Source organism: Aptenodytes patagonicus, chromosome 3, assembly GCF_965638725.1.
Source record: "Aptenodytes patagonicus chromosome 3, bAptPat1.pri.cur, whole genome shotgun sequence".
In the NCBI taxonomy this organism is placed as follows: Eukaryota; Metazoa; Chordata; class Aves; order Sphenisciformes; family Spheniscidae; genus Aptenodytes; species Aptenodytes patagonicus.
In genome coordinates this window covers 62046520-62070324 of record NC_134951.1, presented here as the reverse complement: position 1 = coordinate 62070324, position 23805 = coordinate 62046520, and the positions used below count along the sequence as shown (strand labels likewise).

The following is a 23805-nucleotide window of genomic DNA, read 5'->3' as shown; positions in this document are numbered from 1 at the left end:
GAACAACACAAGTGCTAAGAGAAAAGGAAAATATGAGGTTACACAGGAGAAGCCTTCTCGCAGCGGGATCTGTTCAGCCGTTTAGCAGTGCCTCAAGAGAAATGATCAAGACCTCATACCATTAGGTTATTTGTAATGGTGCCACCACAGTGGTAGCAGATACGCTGTACGGCACAATCTCGGCTGGGGAGAGGGATCCCCTTCTAGAGGATGCCCGAGTCGCAACTCCTCCTCCTCGGCTCAGCGATGCCACCCGCCGGCTGCAGGCATTAACACAACACGGCACTTGGATACCAGGCGAGGAGCTCCTCGCTCCATCGCTGCGCTTCCATCTTCTCCAAAGAGTAAGAAAAGTCTTTTAACCACTCTCTTTTCTACAAAGTGTGGCAGGGAGCACCACCACCTCCAGTTCTCCGCAGCCTTCAGAAACTGTGTGACAGACTTTCCACCGGAGAAGAGGGATTTACTGAGTCAACAAAATCCTTCTGACAGTATCAGCCCTTGCATAAATCCATTAAAAGGCATGGCATTCGAAGTGAAAGAGTAAGGATGTCACTGTCAGCATTTACAAATTCATAAAGGCAAACATTCACAAACTTCTAATGAAGGGACGTGGTGTGCAAGGAACAAATTATAGTGAGAGGAGATGTTCCTTCCCCATTTCTCTTAGAACAATAAATAAAGAAGGATTTAAAGTCCTGTGAAATATGAAAGGGAGATTATTCAGAGGGCAGGGGTCTTCATTCTGTTAGAGTGACAGACACGACCCTTCTAGGCTCAAAGCAGCTTATGACAGGACCTCCATTAAGCCACAAAATAAAATAATGTATGCATCATCATATCAACACACAGATGAGAATCTGCAAGAATGTTGCTACATCTAATGCATTTTTCTTTTGACTAGAAAGAAAACTAAGCATTTCCAGCATTTGACTGGAAAACTAAGCATTTTGGCGAAGTGCACAAAGCATTTAGAAAAAGAATTAGTAATTCCTGTATCAGATTTTCTTAAAGTTCTAGACATTAAGTCAAAGCAGGGTAATTGGAAAAAAACAACCACCGAACAAAACCCCCAAGCCCTTGTGCAAAGACACTCAGAAAAATGGTTAACCATAAGTAAGAGAGAGTATTTTAGTCAGAGCACCTCAGAAACATCAATAAAGGGACAACTCTGAGGGGAAAAAATCATGTGGAAGAAAAAAAAATTGAGGTATATGCATCCATAATGTTAAATAATGAAGACAGATGTATATGCATGGATAATCCCTCTTAGCCGGTTTCATATGAAAGTATATCAACAATTAAAACAATAAAGTCTTTACAGATTTGGCAGTACCTTCCCACCACTGCAGCTAACATCTTCCAGCAGGGAACTGCTGAACGCACACCTTCTGGTAGAGCTCAGCTCAGCGCGACGGATGGTTTCGTACTCTGCCGCATGCAGATGAAGGCCAACTATTTAAACAAGTCCAGTTCGTACAGGCTGCTACGGGTGTAGGGAGAGCTCTCGGAAACTGCTCGGGATGTTAGCGAAGGCGGCAGCTTTCAGGAGAGCAGCAGTAACAAACAGCTAAGCAGGTAACCACTGCCAGGTACAGCTGCAGTGGACGAAGGCAGGTGTTAAGACATGCAGACTAACACTATGTCAACTAACGATTCCACTGAAATGACTTCATTTTGAGAGTCGCATAGGCAACGTGGAGCTATTGCACTTGTTTCACAATCAACTATTTTCCATCTCTCTTCAAACTTCCACTTCCACAATTTTGAGGCACCAGCTGGGTAAAAGTCTTTATTTAGGAACAACTGAAAGCAGGTGTTGAAATAACAAAGGGGTTTCTCTCTCTGTGGATTTTGTCAGTTGGGTCTGTGCTCAGCTCAACAGCAGCATTAAATTCTTCTATTTCTCTACAGAAGTTCTATGTTTCTGCAGAACCCAGAGGCTTTGCACACCCACATGATGGCCAGTAGCATTTCAAGTCCCACACGAAACATGGGAATGCTTATGAAACAAACCTGAGTAAAACCTGAGTTTGCAGTGACTGTTGGATGACAAGCCAAAGATGACCTGGGGAGCCTTATGTTCTCCCTCGCCAGCCCTGCCGCACTCTTCAGTGAGAGAGAGGGATGCCACCATCTTCCTTCCCCCCCGACTCTCCACCGCAAATGCCGACTGTTGCAGTGTTTTTCACAAAACTACTGAAACACTAGAGAAACAAAATTCAGCTACCTCAGAAAAAAAACCAAATTCCTTTGGGTACAAACCAACAACAAACCGCTGCTTTTAGCGGAAGCACTTCACTACGAATGAACAGTAGTTTATATTTTGGTGTGTTTGTTTTTTTAAATTAGCATACTAACAAAACAGAGTTCACAGGTTCATTCATTAACAATTCTCCAGTTTTCCTTCTATGGATTTTATTTCAAGAACACTGTGGACAGAACTTCAGACAAAGAGACGCAAGTTTTCTTTTCTTTTAGTTCCCAGATTATTGATCTCATCAGATTTAAACCTGCCAAAAATTATGGACTGATCAATAAATCACTATAAACTCTTGAGCCTGCCAGGAAACATTACTCCAAGATTTATTTTCTTTGTGTTACCTCATAGAAGACAGTCTCCAGGTGTGGACTAGTCTGCATGCACCAGTCAACACATAACAACATTTTTACTGTGGATTTGTTTCTTAGCCTAATGAGGACTCCTTAGGAGCCAGCCATTCATGCACACTGTGCGAGCAGGAAAGAAGTCTGCCTCTAGGATAACTAGAGTTTTCTGTTGCCTGCCTTCTCTTTAAAAAAGGATTCCTTCCAAGACGGAACCAAAGTTCTCTTAATCTAAAAGATCATTCCTACAAAATACCAAAAGAAAGTTTGGAAGGAGAAGTATTTCATAAATCATATCTAAAATTACTGAAGAGTATCTAACAAATTACAATCCAGAACTGCAAACAGATAGGTATATGACTCATCTCACATATATTTATGCACAAACTGATTTTTTTCTGAATTACTTGCAAGAATAAATCTAAAAAAGATATTTATGATTAACTGATACAGTTAATCAGGTACTGATGCAGTTGGGGGTGGAGGGGGAAACAAGCTTTCCAGCACACAAGCCCTTTGACATCTTGTTTAAAAATATGTAGTTAATTTACTTACTTGTTCTCACTTCAGGAGACAAAATGAATATGAATTAAGACTGAAGTCTTAAACAATACACGTTAATTTATGAAACCAATAACCTTATCAAAAAACCTGTATCCCAATGCCATAAAACGCTGAAGACAAATCTTAAAAAAAAAATTAAAATAAAATGCAGTAATAAACTTAACTGTTGCCTATAACAACACTGAGTTTTAGAACTGAAAAACAAGAAGTACGTATGTTTTAAGAACTACAAGGTTAAAGTTAGAAGCAGATGACATGCAGAACTACATAACTTTGTTTTTACAGGAAGGATATTCAAAGTCAATTATCCTTTTAAGGAAGGCCTACAGAATATGAGAAAAGTACATTAACAAGCTATCAAAACAAACATATTTCAAAACACTGCAGCATTAACATAACTCACCAGTACTATAGTATCTTTTAAGTTCTGTGCGTCTGATATCTTTCAGTTGATTGTATTTTTTCTTCTTCTTTTCTTTGTCTGGAACAGTTTCCTTTTCCCCAGCAAATTTACAGTTGTCTTCAGAGGAACTGATTTGCTCCAAAATAACTTTACTTTCATCATCTTTCTCAAAAGGTGTTTTGGAAACAGGAGATCCAGGGGAATTGGCAGAGACAGTCTCGGTGTTTTGTTTGGCTTGCCTTTTCTTTTTCAAACTATGCATAAAGAAAAAACCCACAACATTAAGATGTAGCCAACCTCTACAGACAAGTTAACTCACTTGCTAACTTGATTTTTTTTTAAATTAATTTAATATCAGAATTCCTTACAACTCAGTAAAAACCATACACTTTGCATCAGTAACTTGGTAGCTAAGATTATCCTACAGAATACTCTTCAAACATCGTATCATCATCTCGAGGATATCTTCTCAAGAATAACAAAAAAGGTAATTAAGTTTTTACTGTTGTTTACCGGGGAGGAAGAATGGGGAAAAAGAAACAAAAAACATCAAAGAGTTGTTTTGTTTTTAAACCACCATACATCTAAACATAGAAACAAGATTCTGAATCCCATTTTCAAGATGAAGCTTAGGGTAAAATAAAACTTCAGATCCTAATGTATTATAATGCAACAGCTAACATAACTTCACAGTCAACTGCTCCTGCTTTATAAAGCTACTTGTTTTGATACAAACTTGTTATTTATTTCCATTTTGTCCAAGGTTATCTCCCAGCGGCCACCCATGCTACTCCACATCTGTTCTTGCACAACCCACACCACCTGGTACTCCAAGTGTCACCCAGCAGCTCCTTCTGCAACGTGACCAATGTGGCCGCAAACTACTTGTGCAGGAATATTTTCCAGCTGCTATAGCTCTTCTGAGAGAAATGTTAATGAGCTGCCTATAAATCTTCCAGCTTATCACTATAGCAACAAGAGTATTTTCTTTTTAGAAGACTCCTTAAAGCACAGCTCAAGTGAGAGAAAGATGCTTCAGGAATCCTAACACGGAATTTTCTGCTAAATCACCATCTTTAGCACTGACTTTGCTTAGCAAGAGCAAAGGCTGACTCTATGGGCTGAGGATCAGCGTCACTAAAAATAGTCGTCAGTTAAGAATCACTGACACATACCACGCAAAACAAAAAACTATCTAATGATCCTTCTCTCTAGTACGTTAACTTCTTAGTTACAACGCAGTAGTGTATTAATCTTGTTGATGCTGTTACGTGCACAGGAATAATTATGCACAGAAAATACAATCGATGAGTCACCACAAATGGGAAAAGGTTACATGATCTCACAGCAGTAGTTTACGTAAGGGAAAACTTAATGTATTAAGTTATTAATATAATGCAGGAATTTCAGAGATTCTTCCTTCTACCTGTTATATTTATATTCTAACAATGTATTTTTTTCAGGCTACAACATAAAAATAAATACACAGAGCATTTGAGAACTATAGTAAGACATTTCGGGCTACACACTTTTTTTTTTTTAATAAAACATTAAAACCAGTTCCCAAGTTTAGAATATCCAGCTTGAGACCCTGGAGGAGGGCAGTTTTTCAGACCACACGTGACCAACACTTTCCAGTGAAACATTTCAAAAGATTGTCTTGCAAAAGCTGTGTCTATCACACACGTACGTATACATATTTCTTAAATGCTTCCCAAAGTATGCTATCAGGAAATCCACATTCTGCAGCCAACTCAGTGAGGATGGATCCTACTTCTGCAGTGGTTCCCCATTCATTCAAACCCACTGATTTGCAAGTTGACTAGTAGTAGTTCACACTCTGCACAGCAAAAGGGATTTAGTGGGTGAAATTTTACAGATCAGGTCCTGACTACATATGAAAACAACCTACAGCAATTTATAAAAGATAAAAGTGAATACATCTCTATAACAGATTAAGTGTTTTGTTTAGACTAATGAAAATTTGAGTATGCAAAAGAAGCTTATTTTTGACTAATAAGCCACAGGCCTGATCAAAGGCTGCTGTAACACCTGCAAAACATTACAGTCACATTGCATTCACAATGTCTATATTTAGCCCTGGTAGAAATCTTTGCAAAGCAGCCCTCTACACTGAAATGGCATATCCTTACCTCACAGTTGTACTTGATTCCAGACTTGTAAATCAGACACGGCCCTGATGTTTTACTCTAGTGACTCAACAACCTTCCTGTACGTGTGCGTATCACAGGGTACCCCAATCATCTGCTTCAGTAGACGAGAACTGTCGAGCACCCACTGGTAGCCCCATTTCTACTTACACTGCATCAGCACCTTTCATCCTCAGATTCCTACTCTGTTTGTTTTGATCACAAACTCTGTTAAGTAAGCTTTCTGTAGCATATATGTAGTATCTCAGAACAACAACAACAAAGCAGCTGCTAATGGAAACACAGAACCCTTTTTTGGAGGGGAAAAAAAAAAGAATAAAGAGAAAAACCTCTCTAGAGGTCAACAGTTCTTGTGACAATACTAGCAGCTTCCATCAGTACTTTCCTTAAAACATACTCATTTGAACTAGAGTTTTCAAAGTTGCCCTAGGCAACTTTAAGAATAAAGAACTAAAACAGAACTGGTCCATTAGTGACAGAAAAGAGGAAAGCAGGAACAACCGTCTGAACTGACTAACCGCAACATAACTGACCGATGCTTCTCCCCGTAGTGTTTAATCTTGCCCGATTCCCACATACCACAGCCCACCGAGCACTCATCGCACAACCTACAGCATCCCCAGCACACAGCTGCTGCTGTGGATGGGCAACACCACAGGCACCTTTCAGGTAAGAGCGATCAAGAATCTGTGTACTCCGTAATTTCTATTCTGTCCTCATGGCAGGCATCAGATTTTCAGAGAGTGCCAAGCCTACTCCTCCTGCCCACTGCTCCATTTCAATGCAATGACCACCCAACTCGCAAAGCGGCAACCTTGGCACTAGAAAAAATACCGGATGCGGACTGAGTATCCATGACGTTCATCACAGGACTTGGAGTTACTGCAGCTCTGCCTGGGGTTATGATCTCTGCTCAGAAGATGCTGCTTTTAGAGGTCTCTAAAGCCTGGCCAAAATTACGCAAAACCCTCCACTCACTCTTGAAAAACCTCGACTATAATATCCCAAAGAACCAAAACAAGCCTTCAGCAGCATTTAAAACAATAACAGCAGCCTCAAATTTACTATGCTTTTTACATTATTATGTGCACCCTCTTACTACAGCAAATACAAAGTCCTGTATACGCACAAGGCAATTCATTATTACCACGCACTGATACAGTGCAGCAGAGATTGGGCTGTGAAGAGCACAGCCAGAGGGTTTACTGCATCTTAAACAAAACTCCATCCCCTTGAGGCACCCCCCTTCAGCCTCCACCCACCCTTCTCTCACACTGACCTGCACATCCCAGCAAGGCAGTCTGGGCACCCACACAAGCTGCCAGCCCCTCTCCTGCTCAGATTTCAAACCCATCACCTCCTGAAGAAGTTGGAGACTGAAGGTCTCATCCGCTCTTCTCCCAGCTCTCAGGTATTTCCCACCCTTCATGGCAAGAGCTGCCACGGAAGATGGATTTAAGAACACCATTTGTCAAATTATTTCCTTTTTCAACTACTTTAGAAGATTTCAAGTGGTTTTGTTTAATTTTAAAGGGGATTTCTCTGAATGAAACCAACGGTCAGTCTTGTAGTAATGGTTATCAGGGCAAAATATGAGGGCCGAATAAATAAATAAATAAATAAATGAAACCCCTCAGTTTGACCAGTTTTTTGTCAGGTTTTGCAATTAAATCAGCCTTTCAGACAAAACAATATGCATCTTTTCCAGTGAATGGGTAAGGTGCTACTGCAGAAGATATTTGTTTTTCAGTATCAGAGTCAATGGATATGTTATGTTTCACTAGGAAAGTTGCTGGGGGAAGAGGGAGAGAGTAAAAGGAAAGGCAGGAAAAACGAACAGCTAATCTGTAAACACATTCCCATTTCTGAGGAGAGTCTTACACATCTGTAATTTCATTTAGATGCCAGATAATGTTTTTGAAGGTAATTGGTTCTGACAGGCAAAACATTTCTTGGGAATTTATATAGAGGCATCCTTTTACAGCTCCTCAAAATGTTTTCTGAGCAACAACTGATAAGCCATTTTCTAGGTCTGTCCAAATACAGAGTTTTCCAGTAAAAGTTTTCAGTCTGTTACTGTGCACAACGGATGGCATGGGGGCTTTTCCACTGAGTCCCATGAGAATCAGAGGAACTGGTTCTTAATGGGCACCGTGAGCTGGCTGCAGAGATCTTTTGGGCATCTGCCCTACAGAGGGAACAGGGAGCAAAAACTTTCTGTAACACAACCACCATTCTCATACCATTCAATAAAGACCAACGATCTGAAATGGACATAATTTCAGAGTAGGCAGGTAAAAATACAAGGTCAGCAGTGCTCACTTAAAGTAATTTGCAACTGACTGCTTAATAGCTTGGGCACTGACTTACAGGAAAAGAGCTAGGAAATATTTCAAGAAATGGCCTACTTCATCTTCCAGACCCAAGTCTACCTGATGGCCTACAAAAGGCAAATAAATCTGCATTTTTAGAATAAAACAGCCTGAATTTCCCATTACGCTAACAAAGTAGGTGGTTAGCGTAAAAAGAAAACTGATCAGAGAAAGGAGGGATGATGTTATCTGCACAATTTTCACTAGAAGACTACAAGCAACCAGTAAAGCTACGCAACCCTGACACTGAGACAATAAAGAAATGGAAATCTGACAGTAATTTTTTTCTAGAAATTCCATTTGGTTTTGGTTAACACTTACTCAACAGAGATGCCTAACAAACAATTGAATAGGACCTCATTTGATATATAATAATTAATCACAGACAAAGAGCACTAGGTCCATATTGTAGGATGTTCTAAAAAACTCCCAGGATAGTAAGGCATGATTTTTACGATGTGTTAGATTAATAAAAATCATACAGCATGGACAAATTTTGCTTTAGAAACAAAAGCATCTAACAAAGCGGCCCTCCAAAAAATATAAAAAAAAAAGAAGGGGGAAGGCAGAAGAAATCTTCATTTTATCTTGAAGCTGACACAGTTTTCCTTTTGGGAAATTTTCCACAATGTGCATCCTCTAAACTGTGCCTTGATATCTGGCATGCGATCAGCTTAACATCCTGCACAGCACAAACAGATCATGTTCTAAAAACGCTGTTTTTTTTTAATTTTATGCATATATGCAATAAGATTGACAGAACTTGTAAAAAAAAAAAACTTTAAACACTTCAAACTACTTAATCTGTTCTGTTCCCATCAAGATTCCTGTTAACTTTGTATACAAAATTATATACACCCCAAGTATTTCATTCAGAATTAACCATTTTACTCTTAATTTAAATCTCTGCACTCAATATAATACATACTAATATCTTTGTACCCTATATGCCATCCAGAACAGCTAAATAAATCAAATTCATGACATTAAAAAAGACTACATACAGAAACCTTACAGTAAAAATTCTTGTTGGGCACCCACTGGTCTGATCCTAGCTAGCTATTCTATTCCAGCCCGCACAGATCATCCATCTCCCCTTCACCCAGCACGGTGCCAGCACGACTCGGCCAGCTCTGGGCACGGCTGTGCTCTCACCCCATCTGATGTAACCTGACGAATAAGCAATCTAAGACAAAATAAATCATTACTGTTCGCAAAGCCAAAGGAAGTCAGACTGCTTGCCAGACCGTAACACTTCACTCCCGACTTCCTCAGTGCGGCTACTTTCACTTCACAACAGAAATAAAACTGTTCAGCCTCAGTGAGAAATCTTCCTAAAACTAAACAGCATCCACTCCACAAGAAAGCACGCTCCATGAAACACCAGCCATTTCGGGATGCATCCTGTTTTGGAAACGAGCAAGCCACAAGGCTGTGTATGTTTACTATTAAAACAGACTGTCAAGGCAAAAATAAGGGATGGAACACATTTTTTATGAGCAATTTAAACAGCTAACTGCAGAGGGGAAAAAAACTACAAAAAAAGTAACTCTGAAATAGTTATCATGGACAACAGCGTGGTTGCAGTATGGTGGTTGCAAACACTGAAAAGTGTCCATACTCTGGTCATTCCAAATGACAAACAGCAACTACAGAAAGCTCTGATATTAGTAGCACAGGTCAAAGCTAGGAATTTCCACTTTTATTGGAACTCCTGTTACTAATTTACAACAAATACCAGCACCAGGTTTCACACATGGTCAGTCATCAGCAGCGCTCAAGAAAGTTGGCATGCTCCAAAGAATAAAGTGCTGTACTGACAATAAGGGTATGTCCGTGTTCTTCCTGATACTGCCATTAGCTTACAAAAACAAGCCACTCTACCTCTGTTTCATCATCCGTAACGTGGAGGGAAGGATTTGTAGTAAAGCTGTTCCGGAATTCTAAAGACATTGTAACTTCTGATAGAAAAAAGTTCTTAGATTAAATGAAAATATGTTAATTTTTCCCCCAGTCTTCTGACTGATATCAGGGAATTTTAAATATTCCACTTAAGCTCTCTTATGTTTATTTTAGGGTGGAAAAAATAATCACCATTTCCCAGGGTAAAACTCGAGAGAGTTTTGAGCTGTCAGAGTTTTTATTTTCTTAAATTTAAGAATACAATGTTCCCACACAGCTTAAGAAACCTCCTATTTTCAAAGGCAAAAAGTACCCCCATCTTTTCTGTTTACTTAGCAAAAGAGGTTATGATGTATTCAGCACTCCATTACCATGACAACAATTTAATAAAGTCTTTTCCATCGGGAAAGGATTTTGGAAAGCTGTTTTGTTTGATTTAGACATCTATTTAATTCCTTCTCTTAAAACCTCAGTTACTGCAGGCTCTCAAAGAACAGCTTTAGGCAGAAGGCAAAATGAAGAAATCCCTCCCTTCAGATGACTCCTTTAACTTTGCCTGAAGTTCATTTAACAGGCTTGTTCAATTAAACCCGCGCCACAGATCGCACCACAGATCTATCTTGTCACAAATACCAACTAGACTCTTATCACACTCCCATCCTGCTCCTCCTCTTCTCCTCTGCTAACGATGCCAGATAGTTTCTCCTACTGTGGTGTTCATTAATCATCCCACACCGCTCCTACACATGCAATGAATTCTTCCCAAAGTGGCTCAGCAAGACACTCTCCCTGCACCGACGCCCTGGCCAGGGAGGAATGGCCTTGCCCCGCCACCTCCAGCCGGTGCTGGGTTCCAGCTGCTCTCCCACGCTCAGTGCCAGCTCCCCGAGCCACCGCTCCCCTTGACATCAGCTGGCTGAAACTGTAAGAACAAGGGAATTGCAGTTACATGGCAAAGGAGGATGTTACAGGGAAGCTGCACAGATTCTGCACAGGAGAGTCACACCATATTAAAACTATTAAGATTATTTGACGAGGACAATAAGCACATGGTAATTCAGGTTGGCTGAAACACATCTCAAGTTCTCCCCGAAACTTTGATAAACTCCTGCCTCAGTTGAACACTCTTCAAGAAACTCAACTTCCATGAAACAAAGAGGAAGGCCCTTTTAAATTTGTAATTGATTAACATAGGGAAACAAAGTGCAAGAATTGCGAACAACCTAAAAGAAGAAAGACGACGACAGGGTACATGGAGAGCTGTGGGGGATGTGTACCGCTCCATACAGTCATCGCTGCACGCCCACTTTCTCAGATCAGGTAAGTACCATCTTTCTTGATAATACACAGCCAGTTTTAGTATTGATTAAACTGACTGAAAACAGTCAGAAGGAAATTTAACGCTTAGTGACTCAAACGGCAATAAACACTTACAATGAAGTGATAAAACAGTAGATGAAAATCAATGGTCAGTTAAAGCAAAATCCATGGGAAACGTGCCCTACATTGTGCAGCGATAACATAGCTCAGGCCATCTCCAGGAAAAAAATCTCAGGGAATGGTATTTTAGTATTTCTTATATGAGAAGTACCAAGGGCACCACGTTAAATTATTTCAAGAAATACTTTCAGATAAGGTGAAAAGCAGCTAAAAATAAATAGCTTTGTCATGCTGTGTTTGCCAAAGATGTAAACAAATACAAAAAGCAACTATGAAAATTCATCATGGCAGGGCCTATGAAGGGCTATGGAGAACACAGTCACAGGGATATAGCCTTTTTTTGTTGTTGTTTTTTGCTCAGCAGGTACCTACACCACAAACTGCTAGAAGCCTGTACACCTGTGGGCACATTCGTGAAGGATCCCTGCAAGCACTCACTTTTTTTTTTTCTTCCCCATTCTTAAGCATCCCCAACTGGCCTGTCAGAGATAAAGCATGGCGAGTGCAGCGGTATTGGGGCAAAAAGCACAGCAAACCCCTAGGATTCAGGAGGAGCACGGTACTATTTGAGGAAAAGCTTGTAGTTCAAAGAAGCATTTTAAGCCACTTTTGTCAGCAAAAGAAGGTGCCTCTCTCTCTGCTCACCATTGATCCTGTCCCCAGGAGTTGTCCCCATTCTCGCACACAAGTGTTTGTTGCAGCTCCGTAGGGACGAGATAGAATCATAGAATAGTTTGGGTTGGAAGGGACCTGTAAAGGTCACCTAGTCCAACCCCCCTGCCGTGGGCAGGGACATCTTCAACTCGATCAGGTTGCTCAGGGCCCCGTCCAACCTGACCTGGAATGTTTCCAGGGATGGGGCATCCACCACCTCTCTGGGCAACCTGTGCCAGTGTTTCACCACCCTCAGTCTAAAAAATTTCTTCCTTCTATCTAGTCTCAATCTACCCCCCTTTAGTTTAAAGCCATTCCCCCTTGTCCTGTCGCAACAGGCCCTGCTCAAAAGTTTGCCGCCATCTTTTTTATAAGCCCCCTTTAAGTCCTGAGAGGCTGCAATAAGGTCTCCCCAAAGCCTTCTCTTCTCTAGGCTGAACAACCCCAACTCTCTCAGCCTTTCTTCAGAGGAGAGGTGTTCCATCCCCCTGATCATTTTTGTGGCCCTCCTCTGGACCCGCTCCAACAGGTCCATGTCTTTCTTATGCTGAGGGCTCCAGAGCTGGACGCAGTACTCCAGGTGGGGTCTCACCAGAGCAGAGCAGAGGGGCAGAATCACCTCCCTCGACCTGCTGGCCACGCTTCTTTTGATGCAGCCCAGGATACGATTGGCCTTCTGGGCTGCCAGCGCACATTGCTGGCTCATGTCCAGCTTTTCATCCACCAGTACCCCCAAGTCCTTCTCGGCAGGGCTGCTCTCAATCCCTTCATCCCCCAGCCTGGATTGATAGTGGGGGCTGCCCCAACCCAGGTGCAGGACCTTGCCCTTGGCCTTGTTAAACCTCATGAGGTTCACACGGGCCCACTTCTCCAGCTTGCCCAGGTCCCTCTGGATGGCATCCCATCCCTCTGGCGTGTCGACTGCACCACTCAGCTTGGTGTCGTCTGCAAACTTGCTGAGGGTGCACTCGATCCCACTGTCTATGTCACTGATGAAGATATTAAACAGTACCGGTCCCAATACGGACCCCTGCGGGATGGCACTCATCACCAATCTTGCCTTCCATCAGCACGATGGAAGAACAGGCTACAGGAGGACACAAGAGGTTCTGCTCCATCTCCACATTCTCCGGACTCCGTGAGTCCAGAAGGTCCCACCGCTCTTCAGGCAGATGCCAAACTAGAATAATAAGCTGAGGAAACCAGAAAGTTACAGTTCTCTTGAATTTGATCTTGTAAGGCAGCCCCTCTGCTTAACATCCAGTGGCATTGCTCCTGGCAGCAACCACATGCACCCAGGCTGCAGCATGGCCAGGCGGTTAAGTGCTGCCTCCTCCTAGCAGAAGCGGAGCAGGAGGGTGGCAGGGACAAGCAGGCCAGCTATCTTCAATCCCCTGCTGCGTTCAAGGACAAGGGCCTCCTAGCAAACCCGGCTGCCCACAGCGAGATAAGGCAGGTGCTCTGCAACGCCCTGACCTGTCACCTGCCACTGGCCCCCCTTGCCCATTCCCTTCTGTGCTGGGAAGGAAAGTTTCCTGGCATGCTGGGTCCTACCCTTACCACAGCAGGTGGGTGGGGAGCTGCTGGCCTCCCCTCCTCCCCGGTGCCCTGGCATTTCACCCCACAGCAGCGGCAGTGCCTTGGACCCGCTCCCACCACCCTTGCTACAGCTTTGTTCCTACAAGCAACTTACACCGTTCTGTTAAAGCTAACGGTATGATTCTTCATATGCATAAAATTGCTCAAATGCATCAGTTCACGGGACCGGTCATATACTGTAGTTTTAAGACACTCTGTGGGATTGCCAACAAAAAAAAAAAAAGAGGGGGGGGACGGGGACTGGCAGCATTTGTAACACAAAACACTTCGATAATAACAAAAAACCCTTCTCAGCCTCAGGCAAGCACAACTGCTACATGCAGCACCTGCTGTGGTCCAGGTGGAAAGAGGAGCATCATCTTTTTAACACAGATATTGAACATACAGATAAATCTTCTGCTTAAGGAGATTTGATTTTTAAAGATTGTCTGATTGAAACATGTGATTAACACCTTGAAGCCATGTACTTATAGAAGCATTACTGAAAGCAAAAATTCAGCAGCTGACAGAAATGCACTGTCAAGTCAAAAACATAAATATAATTTAAACTAAGTTTACCTGTGGTTGGCTAGATGTTAAGTTTATGCCTACTGAAATAAAAACAGCCACTCCAGAAAAATAGTGGTAGAAACCTGGAGTTATTATCACTATATTAAGTGCTATACAAGACAAGTTCTCTGTGCCAGAGGCTGCTGTCTGACAGGAAAATACTCAGTGCATTAAGACACCCAAAGAGCTGATTTATGGCTCATTTACATTACAAAGGTTTTCCAGCATAAGGACAATTCTCTCCCTCCCTCCCCCAAATTCCTAACCAGTTCTGCTGCTCTCCTTGGGATTTTCTCCCACGCAAATCAACAGGACGAATCCCACAGACCTCAATGGAATAGAGCATAGCTAACATACATGCTTAAATTTCAGATGATCCTAGGAAACACTCCCTGCCCAGACTACAGAGTAAGACAGAAAAAAACCACCACAAACCTACACTTACAACTCACCTCCCCATAATCAGATTGGCAGGAGCAGGGCGGGGTGGGGAGAAAGCCCTTCCAAACCCAGTCTGGAAGCTGGATTAATGCTGAGGGCATGAGAATTTACCAGCCTGGCACCATGGGGAACCTAATGCCATCAGGAATATCCACACGGCCTCTTACCCTGTCCAAAGCCCCAGGGAAGAGGGAAAAACCTTCATTTCCTGGGGGAGGCAGGAGTGGGGAGCCCAACGCCCACAGGCATGCAGCAGAAACTGCAGAACATGCAACTAATAGTTCAAATACAGTGCAAGCAGACAGTCATCCAGTGTCCCCATGCAGGATCCACAGCATTTCTTCTCCTACTGACAGAATTCCCTTAGTTAGCTATATAATGCTTTCCAGTCCCTCAGACAGAGGGGAAAAAACTGCCTCTCTCCAAAAGCACATTCCTGCAGGTACCACTCATATCCTTCCCTTTAAACGTGCAGCACTGTTACCAGAAACAGACCATCCCACCAGCCAAACCAACGATCCAATGTAGCATGGCACATGCCAGAAACACGGGCAAAAGTCTTGAATCACGGTAGCAGATACAAGGGAGGCAACTTCACCTGTGGGCCAGAAACACCAGCAACCTTCCCTGAAGGGGCATGTCTAGCTTCTTATCAACCTGGGTTTTCTTCAGTCCAGCAAACTCTAACATATCTCACAATGCTGACTCTTCTCCTCAAAACACTCCCTACTACCTTGTGGTACAAAGCACAGGAGAGCTGACCAGGACTACTGCCACAAGGCAGTAAGACAGCTGGGATTTCTCAGAGCACAAGCAAGAGATGATTAACAGCACCACCAAAAAGTCAGTACCATTAGACATCTCTTCAGGTGTGTGCCTCCATGTCACTTAAACAAAACTGTGGCTGCTTCTGGAAGGGGCCTTCATGCCACAGCAGCTCCTTGATGGCAGCTCTGCCATCCATAAGAGACGTGGCAAAACCAGAGGGCTGAGTGGGACCATCTCTTTCAGTAGCATCTTACACAGCATCGCTTTAAAATTGACCGTGGAACCACGCATCTGCCAAGTATTAATGCTAAATTTCCACCAGCATTTAAGCTAGGCTAACTTTTAAAACAGTTCACTGGGATTAAGCAGAATTTTATGCAGTAGGTCCTAAAAGCAGAAGAGAAGACACGTCTGGGAAGCTGAAGGGACGAGACCATACCTGCAGACACGACAAAACCAGCGTAATTTAAAAAGGTAATTATATCAGTTTCCTACAGACAACAGTAAAAAGTCTGTATCGCACCTATCCAGAAAGCCATCTTTTGAAGCCCCCAAATTCTATTGCCTTTAAGGTACAATATCTTTAAATCCCTCCAAGAGCAAAAAGGTAATTGGCACGGCCCACCAGGAGCCTCCAGCACACCCCTCGTGCACAGCATACACAGCTGCAGGCTGCAAGGAAGGGAAGGAGGAGGAAGACACAATACATTACAACTATGTTAATAGCAACTCTTATCAAAACTGCACAGACTCCTACATCAAAAGGCCTATCATGTAACTATTTATGTTCTAAAAAGGAGGCTAAATAAGTTCCTTTTTTGTAGTTTCTTTTTAAAGGCTGATAAGAGACACCCAAAGGTCCCTTTGGGAAAAGCAAATAAGGTCATTGTATGCTTGCTGCCTAACAAGCCAGCCTTATACGTATCTTGCAAGCTGATTAGTGAAAATTCTGAAATTGCTGGTGTGAGACAGCATGTTTGAGGATTAAATAAACAGCAACTCTTCTCTCTGTATATTCTGTAATATAGCCCTCAAAGAAATCAAGAACATCATGAAACTCTGCCTTTCTTCTCTTTCCTAAAAAAGGCCTCTTTATACAGATCCCACACTGTTACCCAGTCTCACTACACATGCAGAGGGAAGTGAATGGGTGAGGAGATTAACCATGCTTCCCATCTTATGCAAGCTTTGCATCTCCATAAATAGCATTTCTGGTACTGGAAAATTTTGAAAAACCCCGAAGAAAGCCTCAGGGCCCCATTAGATACTTCCACTAACTCTGTTATTCAATAACAAAATTATTCTTCAATCCTAAATGACTCCGCTACTCTTGAGGATGAAAGCACTGGAAAGAACTGAGGCTGCAGAAACCACTGCCTTGTTTATGCTTCCCAGAGGAAGCACTCACATTGGGAATAATTCTGTGACTCACAGACTAAGTAGAAGATGGTAATTCATGCTCTTCTGCTGACTCTCATCCTGCACCACAGAATTACAAGACAGCTAATATGAAAACCTCAGAGTCCAGAAAGCAACAGCAATGCGAGATCAGGAAACAGTTCCCAAGATAAGCAGCTGTTTCCCTTGCACTGCAACACTCTTCAGAAAAAGCAGGTTCAATTCTCCCAACTGTCATTCTCCAGGTTTACACCTATGATAAAAAGAAAGTTTTCATATTTTTTTTTATATATACAACAGTAAGTTTATGAGCAATGAACAGCAAGCGTCTCTCAAGCATCTGAAGGACCTGACCAACCTCCCAAAGCTCTACTCGAAAGCTCCTGGTGCTGCTGTCTGTGAAATTCTAGACATTCTTTAATGTCTGAAAACTACAACAGTTGCAAAGGACAGCTGAAATACTAACCTACACAGCAGCAGGCAGAAAGTCTGCTAAAAACATTGAAACCCCTCCATTTTAAGTAACTGGAAGGCAAATCAGGATTCTGTATGTTTCAGAAAAATATTTTATGGCTTCTCTCAGCATCCGACATAGCAAATATCCCGCACATATACCCCTAAATAACAGAGCAAATAATATCTATTGCACTCCATAAATCTGAAGTAGTGATATCTTCAGCCTTTTCTTTGAAAATAAAATGCCTCAGGCATACATGTTATTGGTCGAAACAATGTGAGTAAAACGCAATACTGCTTTTAGTTTCAATAATAGGATTATGAGGTAATGTTTATATGTCTGGAAGCAGAGCTAAGAAATTTCCATTATACAGATGAGCTGAAATGATGTATTATTTCCTAGAGTAATGTAAAAAAAAATTAAGCATCTCCAGGATCTTGGCTTGACTATTCTTCACACCCAAGATAAACCTCTGTGATGGTTTGTTTTAAAAACAATGTGTGGAAACTTTTCCTTCTAAAAGCAAAAAATAAATTATGGGTGCTACAGGAAACCTGAATAAACATCAACACTTTGGCTCAGCAGAGCAAGAACAATTTGCAAGGAGACGATTGCTGGAGAAATAGTGATCTGAGGATCAACCAACATTTGAAGCCTGTTGCGTGGATATAATGAGTCTGGCCCACACGAAAAGCACCTAACAGAAAAAGCTATGACAAAGGCTCACGTATAGGAGATGCCCTCAAGAAAAATATGTTTGTGCACATATTCCTTATCTGGGTTTCCCTCCTTCCTAGCCACCACTGATATCCTCCCTTTCCACACATTCCCTCTGTACTCGCTGCATTCTTCTCATTTCATCATCTTCCTATGTCTTAATAGCCACAGGAATTAAAAATATGAACTGTGCAAGTACTGAATACAGGAATAAAACAGAACAAAGCCAGAAAAACTCCAAATGAGACGCTTACAAACCTGTTAGTTTGCAATATGCAAAAGACTGACCAAAGGACTGACTAAAGGAGTGACCCTAGTGCGTCACACCAAGGGTCTGTGCAAGCCAACATCCTGCCTCCAACAGCAGCCAAGAGCAAGGACCAGCAAAAGACCGTAACAATCTGACAAGTATATATGACTCCTTCTCCAGCTAAGCTTTCCAGCTGTTTACAGCTCTAGCTGTTTACAGCTCAGCTACTATGTATTAATGATTCCTACTGTCATAGGTTGTGAATGTTTAAAAGGAAAGCTAAGGTTAGGTCGTAAACAACTAGTGTGATTGGAATGCTGTATACCATTTGTTGTATGGTTTGTTTTACTTATTTTTAGGTATTAAAAAATAATTAGGGGAAGAAAAAATGCTGTAAATTAGAGCCTGGTAACAAGTAAATTGTAACTGTACAAAACTCATGTATATTTTAAAATCTTGGTTTTAATGTACAAATTTAATCTGTATGAATATAAATTTAGGTATCTAAGCCAAGAATCTAAATTAAATTAAAACATCCTTTATTTCCCTTAAATATTCACATCATAAGGCAACATGAGGTGAACATCAGGTTGTACAACTGGCTTCAGGTTCTGACAGAGTATTAGCAATCTGGAGCTAAAGGGAGTCTCTGCCTACTCAGATGGGCTTTGGACCATGTCCCAGACATTTATGTAGTTTTTTCAAAAGAATGATAGTAACAAGACCAATGTAAATTCAATAAACACAAAAGCACCCAAACCTCAGTGAGAATATTTTCCCTAATACAAGCACTTCATCTTTGACTTCAGAAATCTGGCTCTCAGTGGTGACCAAAAAAAGAGACTGAGAACTAACATTCGTAATTCCCCTGGAAACTATTAAAAAATCATTCAATGTAAGTATCAGTTTCACGGTTCATCTCTATACAGCATTCTTCAGATTAAGCTCACCACAAGTTGGAGACATAACTATTAATAAAATTAATGTAAGCATCTCGATTGACTTGTTGAAAAGTAACATTTTTTCAAATAAAGCACTACTTATTTGTTGTTCCCTGCTAAGAAAGTAGTAGAGAGCTACTTGACATAGATCATATAAAGCATGGAAAATGCTGGGTAACTCACAGTGAGGAACGTTAAGAGACACAGAAAACTTAAAACTAAAAGAGCTCCTTTCGTCATTCTTTCAGAAAACTACTGAAACTCTTCCCTTACGATTTCTCATCTCCTAGAACCTCTTGTCCAAATATATCCAGTATCACACAATAGTACATGCAAAGCAATTCCAGTTTCAAGCTGTACATTCAGCGTTTCAGACTACCAATTTACATCCAAAGCAATTCTTTCTATGTGACACAGGTCACTCATTTTGCTAATTCCTTTTTAAATTAAAATTTTAATAGCTATTCATTTCACAAGGTGAAATACCACTGAACTTGACCCTACGCAATGGGCAGGGGAAAACCAAGAGGTTCTCCATTCTGTAAGGAGAGAGGGAAGATAAAGGAAGCACAGGCAGAGGGAAATGGCAAGTTGTACCAGGGTTCAAGGGCACAATAAAGAGCACCAAATGTCACAGTAGAGTCAGGGACCCGACACACATAGATGTGCCATTGTACATCTATAGTACACTGTACCATTTATTTTTTGACTTGCTGGATACCAGGACAGACTTCACAGCAAGAGGAGACAGAGTTCTTTGCAAGAGCTGGAGTAATATTGGTCCATTTAGGAACCAATGACACAGAAGTCAACAGAAGAGCCTAAAAACAAGGTTTGAAGAATTACACAAGAAAACTTAACTACACAGAATAGTCTTTAAGTAGGAGTAGCAGTCTTAAATAAGGACCTATTGCATAAGAGAAATTTATGCTTGCATGTTACTCTTATACTTTTACTTCTTGCCTGTTAAACTCCCACGAGCTGTAACATCTTATCTGCATAAGGAATCTAAATCGGTCTTTAAAAAGTTTTGTAGAGATTTCTATGTGTTTGAAAAGTTACTTGTTTCATTTCTTGCCAACCAAGGCAAAAAATAAGCCCTTTACCACAAAACACTGTGGGTAAAGGAGCATTTGGTAAGAAGCAAAGATGGATGGTGAGGTTTTATTTCAGCTTCACTTGCCATAGGGAGGGGAAGAGACCCGGGAAAACTGGGGCACTCAGACCATGAAGACCTGTAGTGGAAAGATACGATGGCTGTGTGGCTCTCTTCCGTAGAGAAATTTTAAATATTTTAAAGGATAAATGTTTAAACCAGCTTATTTACAACACTAAATTTGGGGGACAGTTATTTCATGTAAATCTTGCTTCCCCTTTAGCAGTTAGCATGAGTAGAGTCCTTGTCTCATAAGAATGTTTACTATACATACATTTATATTTTGTAAATACTATTATCTCAGGCTCACAAAACGTAACAGTAATAAGAGGTGGGGGGGGGAAACAGTAATGGAAGTAGAGGGGTGCATGTGTTGGGGAATCAGCTGAGGTTGCTCTTGGCTTAATAAATATGAGCCCAAGCTGGCAGGAAAAGCGGGTGTTTGAAGTAGCACACAAAAGATGAGGGCCACAACTTATTCAACTTGGGTGCTTAAATTTAAGGACAGAACAGGGGTGTCTACAAAACAACCAAAATCGCAACACCAAAGCAGGCACCTGATTAACTTATCTCGGTGTCCCAGTATCGGGCACCTAAGCTGGGAACTTCTGTCTACATCAAGTCAAAAGCTACATTTTAAAAAGTTTAAAAAAAAACAGATAAGGGACATTATTAGAACTGTCTTTGCACTAAAGGCAATATAAGCTACCTATTATTTTCAGGTACTCATATGACATTTACATGGGTCATCATGCAAAGCATTCAAACCATTCATCTGCAAGATGCTGGGACACCTGTTTACTGAAGGAAGCATGCTAGACTTAAGATGCTAGACTAAAATCAAGGACATGTAAATTCAGTTCTGCTTCTGTCCCTGACTGCACACACAGACAATGTACGTGAAGGTAAGCTGGGCACACCACCTTCTGACCTACTTCAGCTTCTATTAAAACATGACTTGAGGGCCTGCAAGAACATACTTGTAGAAATCATACATGGGTTTGCTTGGAGTGGGAACTTCATTTAAGGGCCTGCAACCTACATAAAGAAAAAAGATGCAAGCCAGGAGGGAAACAGACAGATGACCTCCCCAGAGTTAAACAGCAGGTAAGCGCTAGAACTAAGAACTGATTTCAGGTCTTTTTGACCCTTGCCTAATGCCCTGTGCCCATACAAGACATATTGTCCCTGTGAATTTTTAGAGGGTAGCCACAGATAACATAGGAAAGCTGCAAAACAGATTAAATAGCCTCTTGTGGCTTTCAATTTTGTTTAGTAGACAGCATTTAGAAAGGACTCAAAACATTATCTTCAATACTAAAGCATCTTGCTCAGACATCTCTCTCAAAGCCTGAGTCTTCCTTAACAAGAAATTACTTGTTCCTTAGTACAATCTCTTTAGCTGCTTCTGCTTTATCCTACTTGTTACCTCCTCTGCTATAGGTGCCATTGTTTATTTCCCCTTCTCAAAATCCCAAACTGCAACATTCCTTTCTATCAACATCAACCTAATTGCATTTCTCCAAACGGAAAGCAAATTACCTGGCATTAACAGATATCCTTCACCACAAAACTTCCTCAAGTCTTTAGCCACCACTACATACCACCTGAACAGCAATAAAGTGCTGCAACTTTTCCCCACGCTACTACTTCTAAATGGTGTGACAGCCATGTCTCTAGATGTCTGTAATGCACTAAGGCTAGTGTTTTAGTGCGGTTTCAGTAATAGTTACTGAATAGTAATAGTACAGAGCAGAGAGAGTATACTCTTCAACGGTGCAGAAAGTATCTTTGAGTCAAAGATGTTTTCTATACTGATTTCCTCCCCCTCCTACCCCCTCAAGAGTAAGCAAGCTTTGGTTCTTCTTGTACATTGGAGCTCAGAGATAATTACAGACTTGCTAAATTAACAAAGACAAGTTATTAGGAAATCAACATCACTTATTTCTTAAAAATCACCAATCATGAATTCCAAATGATAAAAATGATTGACTGAAAAAACATTGCTTGTATTTATAAAGGTGATACAGTCTAGGCAGCTTAACCTATCAGCATATAACTACTCTTTCTTAGCTGATCTTATCCTTTGAGATAATACTACTTAGCCTGTGCTTTATTTGAAATCAGATGAACATTAGATTTAGACACTTTTATGTTTTAGATGTGCTTATATAAACACTCTTCAGGAACTGGATGCTGGAAGCTCAAATGCAGTGCAATTTGCAATTGAGTACCCAAGAACAGCTTTGTGTTACAAATAACAATTATAATTCAAGTTTATCTCCACTACCCAAAAGGAAAAAAATACCACTCCAACATTAGGGACACAGCAAGGAAAGCACTTTCTGGATACATAATGCAGCATGGGTTTCATTTTTATACATACTTGAAAAATCGTAAAGCCTTGTGAAAAAGGCAGAATGAGGAGTTCCATATTTTAATCAACACTGAAACAAACCCTGTAACCTTACCGAGCAAAATAGCCTTGTCTTCGTTCCTTCTTCTCTTCCTTAGTCTCCATTATGTACAGTCAAATGGGCAAGGTGCACAGCCAAGCGTGATGCTCTTTTTCCCCTCAGTACCTCATATCCAGGCAGTCCCCTGTATATAACATTTAAAAACAGGAAGTTCATAAATCAACATGTCAACAACACCTACAAAAACCAACAGGGTTGTGGAAATGCAATTGACTCAGTGACAAAGCGAAGTAAAACTTTAACCAGTCAATGCTTGCCATGTGATACCTATTTAGTATACAATGAGACAAAAAACCCAAAACAATAAATGCACTCAGGCCAGTTTCTCCAGCAGAGGAAGAGAGATCCTGCAAAGCAGGTAACCCAAAGAGCAGTAGCAAGTTTTAAAACCCTGGAAGGATTAAAATATTTTGCAAGCTGTTAAATAGTTTATACCAAAACATCTTCCTGGTTTCATGTGTTTTATAGACAGGAAGATCAAGAGAAGCTTTGGAAATATCCAGTACAAACAGTATAACCAGAATGACACATAATGTTCACTTTATAAAAATTCTGTAAAATAGTGAGAAATAAGAAAGTTTTAAAACAGTGTAAAGAAAAAAAGAGCTAGCTACATTCTTTAGACAGGTTTGACTGTTGCGAACAATACACAAGTTCAAACAAGTATATAGGGAGAAACACTATGGACTTCCTGCTGTCCAGATGAATTGCAGTCACCTTCAGACAGACAGGACTAGGGAAGGTTTTCCGAGAAGTTAAAAAAAAAAAAAAAAGGACCAGTAACATTGGCTTTTGACACCAAAATCACCAGCTCTTTGCAGAATGGCGTACTGAGTCACTTGGAAACCAGGAGTTGGGAATTTCAGAACTGCTTGGTAATTACTGCACTTAATGATATGCCACATCAATTGCTGTCCAAGATTCCTGACAAGATGTTTT

The 23805-nt window shown here is 41.1% G+C and overlaps 1 protein-coding gene across 6 annotated transcripts in view; it reads right to left on the bottom strand.

The window, feature by feature from the left end:
* NCOA7 (nuclear receptor coactivator 7) overlaps window positions 1-23805 on the bottom strand; it is a 105452-nt gene that overhangs the window by 57889 nt on the left and 23758 nt on the right. For all 6 annotated transcript variants that reach the window (XM_076333533.1, XM_076333537.1, XM_076333538.1 and 3 more), the window contains 2 exons: window positions 22861-22990; window positions 3575-3828 (listed from right to left, as the gene is read on the bottom strand). In XM_076333533.1, the coding sequence (XP_076189648.1) occupies window positions 3575-3828; window positions 22861-22910 (304 nt within the window). In that variant the 5' untranslated portion in view covers window positions 22911-22990. The remainder of the gene's footprint in view (window positions 1-3574; window positions 3829-22860; window positions 22991-23805) is intronic.